An 11,366-nucleotide genomic window follows, 5' to 3' on the forward strand; every position below is an offset into this window, starting at 1 on the left:
CTGTTAATATTCCCACATATTTTAACGAAAATGTACAACACATAGAGCAGGACATATCCCCCCACTGTGTATTCCTTTTCCCACAGTATATATGTCACTGGAAAGGCCAGAACTAAGGGAAACAAAATCAAATGACTTGTTTTTATCGACTAAAAATAGTTTCACTGCCAAACCTGAATAACGCTTATTTTATGAATAAGTTGAGTAAAGACGAATATATAAATTACGACAGAAGGCAAAGAGGAGTACAGTCTGTACCAAAACATTATAATACTCGTAAATTTAGTTAAAATATAACTCTATTTTCACAAATATCCATTTTTATGACTTAATTTTTTACATCCAAATTCAAATTTACTTTCTTTAACTATTTAAAAAATTATTTGATTTTACGAGATCACTGGTTGGGGTGATACAAATTGTCATGTACCATAACATTATAATAATTTTTGTCATGTACCATAACATTATAATAATTTTTATATTTTTCATACAAAAACAAATTTATTTTAAATTTAACACGTTATTATTTAATTGACATGGGACGAAAAAGCGACTAAGGAACGTGCCAATGTCCCGACTGCTTAATCCCAGTCCCCCTGAACACGTTGAAGGCAATCAATCAACCGGAAGAGTTCGTGGTGGACAGGAAAATGATGAGAAGCTCGTCCACCCCGATTGAGGCCAGTGAATAGACCATGTAAATTACAAGCGAAATTGCAGTTTTTTTGGATCTAAAATAGCAGTTTTATAACAACTTAAATATTATAGCCATGGCTTCACACGTGGACATGTGGGTCTCGTTTTGATGACTAACTTTTTTTTGATTACTAAACTTTATTAACAAACCACGCCGAAAAGATCAAAATATTCTTCGCTCGCGGAGCGTTACGGCAATCGCCCTGGAGATCGCTGGAGCTGCGGGAAAAGAGACTGACTCGTTCCTTAAAGAGATCGGGCAGTCCATTGGGAGGAGACTCAAGGACACGAGAGAGGGTCTCTGGTTCCGCCAGCGCATCGGTCTGGCCATTGTTTGGGGCAACGCACACTGCGTCCTTGCCGCTGGTTTAATTTTTTCGTTTGATATAAATGAGTCATGATTTTTTTCAAATATTTTAAAATTAACTTGGAAATCCCATATTGAATTTGGAAAATCCCACTTTGAACTTAGAAATCCCATATTGAACTTGGAAATCCCACTTTGAACTTGGAAATCCCATATTGAACTTGGAAAGGTATGGATGAACGCAAATTTGAGCTCAATACAAGGATGAACACAAGTGATATTTATGAATATACCAACGTGTTAAATTGATAAAAATGTTTCGAATGGTAGCTTTGAATTTTCTAATTTCGTCTTAGAATGAGATAAGTAGGACAACTGTGGTGGCCCTATCCTATTTTGGAGGGGTTGTTCTTGCTGCAGATAGCAGAACAACCCAAAATCCGAATACTCCGAACGAAACCTGTAATAAATTGTTGAACTAACAAATTAGATAACAACAGTAAAAAGAAAATATTTCGAATTACGATCAACTCGATTGTAGGGTTCTCGGGGAACATGTATGTTTGTGAAATATTGTTGGATGCATGTCGTTCTAAATATTTTTCTGATTAATTTGTTATTTAGATTCGCCCATCATGTCGAACCATGGAATTTAGCAATGTTCATTAAAGGAATTTTGGCAAACTTCCAATTCTATTGTCGGTATATTTTATTTTTTTTATATTTTTAGGGCGTGGTTCTTGTATGCATTTATAACGGTAGAATCTACACACTTAGGATTGATTCCTTTACATTTGTAGACAAATTAAATTTCCCGGAGAGGATATTCAGACAGTATTTTTGTATAATTATTGGCAGTTACCCCAGAGGATTTATAACGCAAAGTGAGGCGATTAAAGTAGCCCACGATGCAATAAATTATGCTGCGCAAAAGGACCGATTCATGGGAGGATTTTCCCAAAGTATATTTTAATAAATAATATCTTAGTTTACACAATATCTTCATCTGGGATTAGTTTAGTGGGGGTAACCCGACTAAACTAATTGAAAACAAAAGATTTTCCAAACAATTCTGCGGGATTCTCGGGAGATGTGAAGCTAATACACGAATTAATGTATTATCAATATAAAATACACCCAGTGTTATTTACATCTGGAGTACAGTAAAAAATATGAGAGAAAAATCAATCAAGGTTGTGTACTTCCTCGACAACAAGCATTTTTATTGATTTTCGTGGATCACGTTATAGCCAGAAAGTAGAGACGCCAAAAAAAGACAGATCAAATACTTAATTTTTCTGGATGTCTGCTATTGATTGATTTTAGTTTTATTTGATTCTTTTTTGATTCCTCGTTATTTTTAATAAATTTCTTGTTAATAGATAAATCAGAATAAAAATAGAGTAAAAAAATTCAAATAGATATAAAAAAATCATTATAAAAATGTCAAAATAATAAGAGATTGACTTTTAAGGAATAAAATCAAAAAAATGATGAAAATGATAAAATTTCAAATTCTGTAATCAGGAAATGAAAGTTCATAAAGATTTATTCCTTACAAATCAAATTAAATAAGAATGTAGAAAAGTACACATAAAATACCAACAAACTAAGTCAACCACATGTATCAACGTGTTAATATTTATTAGGCTTATCTTTAAAAATAGGTTAACCATTTGTGTAATGATTTTAATTTTAATAAATATAAATTTTATTTATATTTTCGAGAAGCTTCTCCTACCAATGTTAGTGAGAAATTGAATCACAACCTAGCCGACGATTCCTGAGGTCTCTATAAACTTGGAACTCTGTCTCTGGATTGTCAATTTTATAAAGAACCATACCTTTACCTACGACCTGAGTATCACAAAAGAGCATTCTTAAAATAAGTTGATGACCAGAAATTATTTTAAAAAAGTTGATGACATTTCATAAAACGATCAAGCCACCTTACTGGAAGCTTTAAAATCGGATAAATATACAATTTAGACTGTCCTTAGTAAAATTTAAAATCAAGAGCCGCAGAATGTATCCCGAATGCCTTTGGGATCTTTACAAGAATATATCTTCACTGACTAATTGAGGGTACATATAGTGGAAAATCCGTAGTTCTCGGCGCTCTGATGTGGGGATTTTAGCCTAAGCGAGTTCTTGATAACTGCAAACATTTTACTGATTTAACTCATCAATTGAAATTTCCTGAACTTTATTAATGTCCCTAGCATATTGAAGACAAATTCCTAAACTCATACTCATATTGTAAAAAATTTTGTGATCTGCAAAGACGGGTGCTACATCTCTTATAGGCCATATAATATCCCGAAATTTTTAAGACTGTTAAGGATTCGCTCTAATCAGAATCCAATCCGACACGGAATCAAACGATTAACACTGAATCCTTATAAAATATACACATATCTTTACTTTAAAGTGATTAAATCTCCATTTCTAATTCAGCAGGTAAGAAAAAAACTAAAAATCAACGGAAAAGCATGCGTCTTTATTTAAACAGATAAAAATGCTTGTTTTTTTGCAAGAAAACGCATTTTCTCCACTTAATTATAAGAAATCGCCAACAGCTTTTTCTTCTACAACTTTCCGGACTTCTTTTGACCCCAATCTCTGAATCGGAGTACTCACAAGACCCAGTAAAGAGCATTCTCTAGAAAACCCACACTCAAATCTACAATTGCTTCTATTTGACTGGTCGTTGTATAAACTGTAATTACCTTATTTGGTTCTTATTTCGTTCATTCGGTCTTTTGGATTACATGGAATCTACAAGCGATTAATTTTTTAATTTCTAAAATATACAACATTAATTAATTTTGTAGCATATGATGTCTCGATGTGGCGACCAGTAGGACAACCTATAATTAGTCTATGCAAGTCTCTGCCCCCAAACACTGTGATTTTTGACGGACGGTGATCACACTCGTTTATTTGTAGGGTCAATTTCGAGATTACCACGGCTTCTGTTCAAATAGGGAATAAAAGAATGGACCACTTTGCTGCAAACTTGCCAGTCTCAACTCCCTCCAATCGACCTCAGATGACTGACACAGTCTCACTCATCCAAGAAGCGTTTTCACAACTTGTACTTCTCAAATTTTACTAGATGGGCAAACTGGATGGCTGGGGAGACTTTGTTGAATTCTGTTTTAACCATTCCTGGACTTTTAGAACAGCCGACTGTCCATTCCAGTCTTTTCCTCCATTTTTTGAACGTTTATAAGTCGATTGTGTCATTTCTATGTAATCTGGCGACAGTGGTGAATTATACGAATATTGTCTCCCTTCTTTTTATATTTTAGGATGTATTGCCCGACCATTTGCTTTGGTCACCACAAGAGAACAGTCTCCATTATTCACTCGAGTTTATTGGAGAATATATTCGCGAATCGGGAAACAGCGAGGTGAGTTTTTTTTGCATATTTGAGGACGAGGGACAACTCTTTCTTTTCAATTCACTTTCAGTTGTGAAAGATTTGGCCTTATTCGCAGGCCAAACTAATAAAGTCTAAGTTCTGTGCCAATCAGACAGATTGACTTGTTATACTTTGAATCGCCAGCATTCGAAAAAATAGTCAAGTCGATCACTGACAGTCTTCTCCTGCTGGTCGGGAATGAGGGAACTAAGGGTCACTATTTCGTGTTGTATCGGAGTTGTGATTTACACGGATTATTGATTCTTCCCAACTCGGATACGACGGCTCTTCATTCTTTTTGGTGGCTGACTGTATTATAAATCTGATTAATGCATGGTCTTCCAAAATGTCGCTTTAGTCTCATTTTTGTATATTTTGCCAAAGGTTGGAAGTAATGGTTATGTCAACAGAACAGAATGTCTGAGGAGGAAAGACAGGACCGCTCAGTTGGATGTCGCACTCGACATGTTGAAGGAGGCAGTTCAGATAATTAAAGACATCCCTCGGTAATATCGGTCTCTTGATGTAACGTGGTCTGTTTACTGTGCCTAGTGTACTGTGCTTGTCCATGTGATGTCCTTTCTGATCACTAATCTTGTGCGCGTGGCTAATAAAGAAGCGAGGCCGAATATAATCCTCGTGTATGATGCTTAGAATGTCGAGTTGGGAACAGGACTGGTCTTATTTGTAAAACTTGGACTTGTTGATACTACTTAATTGTCTTTTTATTTATTCAAGAATCAAGAATGTGACCCTCCTCTAAAATCCCAAAAGTGACGACAAAGAATTTGAACTTTGAATATCCGCGTGTCCGTGTCTGAATATAAACCAAAACAACCTCGAATTGGTCGAAAATGTCTCGATGGAAGTGATAGGCATGGAGGAATATTCGACTCAATCTCCTGTATGCCGAGTCAATTTTCCTGACCGACTGAACCACCGGAGATTGGTCCCCGAAAATGAGAGGATTAGTCAGAAATGAACTCGTGGAGGAAAGCGTGTGAATGCAATAGTCGATGGCCGAACACAAACCAATAATAGCACGAGACTTACTTTCCGTGTCACTTGGTGTGCAGAACAACGGAAATAGCACTTGGAGGGGGAAATCATTTCAGGGCAGGTGGAAGAAGAACATTCCTCCATGAGCAGGGTAGTGAGATCGCCGAGTGAAATCATGAATTGTCTAAAATATAGAAATAAAAGGACTTTAAATTCGCATACTTCCAGGAACCCAAGTCACAAACAGCAGGAATTTGGTATTGTAGGGCAATGTCTTGATAGTTTGACCTGCAAAGTAGAATCTGATGTGCATTCATTTCTGGACATTCATTTTCCATCCATGAGTTCCAGTACTATTAACTGAGTTAGTATTTCTCTACTTTTCTGCACGTTCCTGTATAGTTCTGGGCCTTCTTCACCTGACACATAAGACTAACACTCAATTATATTTTATTTATTAAATAAATAGTCATCAAACAGAAAAGTGGTTGGGTTAAATTTACCAATTTTTGAAGAGACTTTTCGTAAATAAATGGCCTATGCTTAGCACCTCTTAAAAGAACTGCCTGAGATGAAAGAGATATTTCTCTTTGATCCCTCTTGGGGAATGGCTGACAACATAAGACAGTTACATCAATCCTGCCATATTTTGCACAATTTGTAGAGGCAGTGAAGAAAACCTCTCTATTTATGAGCTTAGAGGAGTGAAAAAATTGCTTCTTAGATAGCCTCTGGGAGGACGAGTTGAGAACTTTAATAATGTAAGAAATAGAGTCAAAGGCTTATCCTTTGGTACGTATTTTCGGTGTAAGATGTCAAAGCCTGAGGACGTTTTAGACCAAAGATGGAAAAACTGATTTGTTGGGAATACTCAATGATTCAATGAGCAATTGAACAGTTTACTTATTCTTTCCTAAAATAGATAATTTTATGTCCAACTTATAGATGAGTAAGATGGTCCCCACTGAGGTTAGAATTTTTCTGGAAAGGAATTTGGATTCCATCCAAAAATTAGTTAACAACCTGAAGGAATTTTCCAAGGAGTAGACAAAGTGTTTGGGAAGGTTTTTTAATCCAGTTTGTTTCAACTGTGATGGACAGGTAGATATAAACCAGTGGTTCTCAACGGTGGGCGATTCGCCCCCTAGGGGCGATTTTTTCTGCCAGGGGGGCGATGGCTGATTGCTAATATTTGAAAAATTAAAATTTTATGTTAGAAGTCGATAATCTTTGAAAAAATAAAGATTTATAATCGAGTCTAATAATATTTATTAATATACGATATTTTTATTATATTTTTTAAATTTCTAAGCGTGATTTCTAGTTATCTTTATGGGTCGTGTTCAAAAAAAAGTCAGAATGTATAAAGATGAATATATTTCTCTTGGATTTATTAAGATCCTAATAAACCACTTTGTCTTCAATGTGGTACAATTTTTTCGAATGAGGCAATGAAACCGTCTCGTTTGATTGAACATTTAAAGCGAAAACATCATAATTCAATTGGAAAAAAGCCAGACTTTTTTCAGAATTAAAAAAGAATTTTGAAAATAAAAACACCTTACCGTCAATATCTCAAAATGTCTCTGGATTATCTTATTCATATAAAGTTGCAGAGATAATCGCAAAAACTGGTTGCATTATTATTTTAATTTATAGGTAATGCCCATTCGATTGCAGAAAATGTCATCCGTCCTTGTTTAAATTTATTTATAAACGATATCTTACAAAAAGATTCTTCAAATATTATGAAGACTATTCCATTAAGCAACGACACTATACGAAGAAGAATCGTGCGCAACTGATGGCGCAATGGCTATGGTTGGAAAATATCATGATTAATCCTTGGTTGCCCATTCATTATGATTCTGATGATGAATGTCAAGAAGAATTAATAGAACTAAAAAACGACGAAGAACTGAAAATAAAATTTAAAAATGAAAACCTGACACAATTCTGGGGAGAAAAATCTATAAAAATGAAATTCCCGAAATTATTGGAAAAAATGATGCCAATAATATTATGTTTTCCTACGTCATACTGCGTAGAGAGAGGATTCAGCACTCTGCTCTGAATAGTATGATCGGAAAAAAAGAAACAAACTAAATATAGAAGAAAGAGGCGACATTAGAATTACACTTACGAAAAGAAGTACAAATTTTGAAAAACTTGTCAATCTTCATCAACCACAAGGATCTCATTAAAACTCTTATTTTTTAAATAAAAATTTTTACTAATGAAATAAGGGGGCGATATAAAAATTGGAGGAGCGAAAAAAATTCCAAGGGGGCGATACAAAAATAAAGGTTGAGAACCACTGATATAAACTATGGACACTTAAATGAAATTTAACAAAATTGTGAATTGGGAAATTTAAATTTGGCTAACTTGAGAAATGGGCAGATCATAAACAGAACAAGTCTTTAATGTGTCACGCGACACCTATGGGCAGCCTGTTACATTAACCTTGAACTAAGATTTACTTCAATTAATTTTATTTTATTACAATTACAAAAAATAAAATTCTGATAAGTTTTTTTTCGAATTGTTATTAAATTTTTAAATAGATTTATTGGCAGATAGCCAGAGTATTGCCTCTGACTATGGCTATAGATATTCTTTCGATTAAATACCGGTGCTCACACGGGTCGCCGGTAACCCTTTCGATTAATGAGGCAATGCGCTGGAGTAGGGTCCGAGTAGAAGGCCCCTGTATTCCTGACGTCTCAACGGGGCTCCAGGATTCTCGATGCATAATTTGATATTCTGATTGGAAAAGGAGTTCACACACGTGACGTCCCAAACCAGACACTTTCCCCTCTGAAATGGAAATGTGGTCATCCCATCGGGTCTTCTGCCGTCTTCTACGAAAATCCCCGCAGATTCCAATTGTGTGTGGAATCCAGCAGTTCGAAGAGATCGACAGATGATCTGGTTCAGTTCGGAATGCCGTGAAGAACGTCCAATTCCGTTTCGACATGAGAGGGAGTGATATCCAAACAAGTCAGTCCACACGCCGCACCGGCATTGGTGTTTTTCATAAACGCGTAGACCGAGGCGCAGACAAACTCCAATTCTTACGGCTTCATCATTAAGAAGGCAGCCAGTTGTATTACAAGGGTTACAGTTTAGCCACGCGCCGCTTAGAGGCTGGCTGCCCGCTTGTAAACAAGCCAACCTTCTCTGGTCCATGGTTTCCTTTAGGCATGAAAACGTATTGGCTTGGACTTTCGACGTCCACTCCGATTGGCAGGTCACATCAGATGGCAATCCCAGCTTTTCCCATACGGCGACGCAATCATCCACAGCAAATAAATTCCTCTGTTCGTTTATTTGAGAAAGAACAGTGTCGATCATATCTCTGGACGAGAGTACTGAGGAAAAATATGCGCCGTGCGCTGAATCTGCCGGGGTGATCAAGCCGATCCCTCCCAGGGAATTTGGAAGAGTCGCCTGTCTCCACGACTGCGTATCGAAGCTGACGTTGAGGATGTCCTCAGTGCAAGCTCTCATATGCTCGGAATAGTCTTCGAGAAGATCTGTTTCCTGATAGCATTGGGCCGTCCTCAAAAGGTATGTTAACTTCGGAATAGATAGACAGTTCCTCATTAAAAAGAGCCCAATGTGGCTGGCTATCCACACAACGTAATTTTTCAGAGAGAAGGGAAAATTCCGAAATTTTAGCCTTCATAACAGCTTTGATACCACTTTCCAAAATAGGAGATCCAAGAAAAATCAAGTCCTCTTTGAGGGGGAAGGTGCATCCAGGTAGCAGTTTGTCGAATTCGGTCATCCACTTACGAAAGAAAAGTTCGTCCGTGTTGACATTCACAATTTTGCATTTGCCGCAGTTGAATTCAAGCCCAAGCGCTCCAAAATTAAAAACAAGAGACTTCAGCGTTTCCAAGATGCCTTCGGGGGTTCCTCCAATTACTCCATCATCCAAATATCACATGTTAAGATCATTTTTACACGATCTCGTTGTTTGGTGAATTGCGAGGGAGAATAAAAGAGGACCTAGAGCAAGGGTGTCAAACATGCGGCCCGCGGGCCGCATGTGGCCCTCGAAAGACATAGGTGCGGCCCTCAGCGTACTTTGCCAAACATAAGTGCGGTCTGATTTAATGGCTATAAAATGCAAAAAATTATTTTTTATTTTTTTACATTTAATTAAAATTTTTAATTGTATTTTTAAATCGTGTTTGTTAATGCCACGTGCTTCTTCTGGAATAGAAAAGAAACGCACCTTGAAAGATGAACGGAGACTGTTTCAAGATAAATGGGAACTTCTCTATTTTTGCACAATGATTGATGGAAAAATACATTTTTTGATATGTAACAAGTTTATCGCTATACCGAAAGAATACAACCTAAAGAGGCATTATCAATCTAATCATCTATCATACAATTATTTCGAAGGTATTAAGTTGCTTATTAACCAAGAAGGTCCAATGCGTGTTTCAAAGCTAAATGAATTGCGAAAAAATTTATCTGCGTTACAAACTTATTTCACAAAAAATCATAATCGAAGTACTGCATTAGTCACTGGAAGCTATGAAATCAGTAGAATGCTTGCAGTAAATGGAAAATCATATAGTGATGGTGATTTCATCAAGCAATGCCTTGTAAAAACAGCGAATATTATTTGTCCAGACGACGCCCACTTGTTTAAAGATATTTCATTAACAAGAAACACTGTTGCCGAACACATTAATGAAATGGCATTGAATTTGAAACACCAATTAAAATCTGATTTGTTAAAATTCGAATATTTTTCAATTGCAATCGATGAAACAGTCGACATCGTTGGAATTGCACAATTAGCAATCTTTTTTAGAGCGTGTGATTCAGATTTTAATATTTATGAAGAATTTCTCGAACTAGTACCAATGCACGATACTACTACAAGTAAAGATATCTTTATAAAACTACTACAAATTCTCTTTGAATATGGGTTTGATTTGAAGAAGCTTGTATGTTTATGTACTGATGGTGCTCCTAATATGGTTGGACGACTGCTGGCGTTGCCGCTAAATTTCGAGCTGAAATAGAAAAGGTAAATCCCAGGTCATCATTTGCTCATTTTCATTGTATTATTCATCAGCAATATTTGTGCTCAAAGATATTAAAAATGGAAAATACCATTAGTTTGGTCACGAAAACAGAAAACTATATCAGAGGTCATCCACTCAACCACCGGCAGTTTAGTAAACTGCTGACAGATATTAATAATCAGTTCAGCGACATTTTTTTTTATACTCCAGTCCGCTGGTTATCACTTCACAAAGTTGTTAAAAGATTTTATTTGTTGAGATCGGAAATAATTTTATTTATGGAGATGAAAGGGCAAAATAAATGCGGCCCTCGAAGCGAAATTGTTACAAAATGCGGCCCTCAAAGCGAAATGAGTTTGACACCCCTGACCTAGAGGGTCACCTTGTTGAACTCCATTGGCAGAATCAAGTATTGTTGTTCCGAAACAAGCGCGGAAGGCTTGGAGTATGCCAAATTGACAATCGGTAGGATGTGCGGAATTTCTTTGGCGCAAGCTTCAAGAATACAGTCTCTTCTAACAGAATTGAATGCATTCTTTAGGTCGATCTTGGCCAGAATTTGTTGAGAATCCGTGGAAGAAAAAACAAACTCACGTAGAGCGTGGACCCCGGCCTCAGCGCCTCCTCGGACACCAACTCCGAGCTGTGTTGGTACGAAGTACGATAGAAGTTCCCCAGAGCCTGCCTTGCTTGCTATCTTGGAAGCAATCCTCCGGAAAATGTTTCCGACAGCAATGAGGCGAACTCCGCCTTCTTTAGGGCCGTCAAACATGAGGAGAAGATCAGTTCACGGGCAAAAGAGCATAAGTCGCCGGACAGAATCTTGTTAGAGAGTTAGACGATCTTTTCGAGCAAGGTAGTATTGTTTTCCCCTGAGAG

General features: G+C 36.7%; 1 protein-coding gene across 1 annotated transcript; it reads left to right on the plus strand.

Moving 5' to 3' along the window:
• The first annotated feature begins 9,641 nt into the window (after positions 1–9,641).
• LOC115228418 (general transcription factor II-I repeat domain-containing protein 2-like) lies at positions 9,642–10,484 on the plus strand. The gene has a single exon (XM_029798999.1). The coding sequence runs from the start codon at positions 9,642–9,644 to the stop codon at positions 10,482–10,484; it is 843 nt and encodes a 280-aa protein (XP_029654859.1).
• Positions 10,485–11,366: the final 882 nt, after the last annotated feature.

This window comes from Octopus sinensis, unplaced genomic scaffold, assembly GCF_006345805.1.
Source record: "Octopus sinensis unplaced genomic scaffold, ASM634580v1 Contig10412, whole genome shotgun sequence".
NCBI lineage: Eukaryota > Metazoa > Mollusca > Cephalopoda > Octopoda > Octopodidae > Octopus > Octopus sinensis.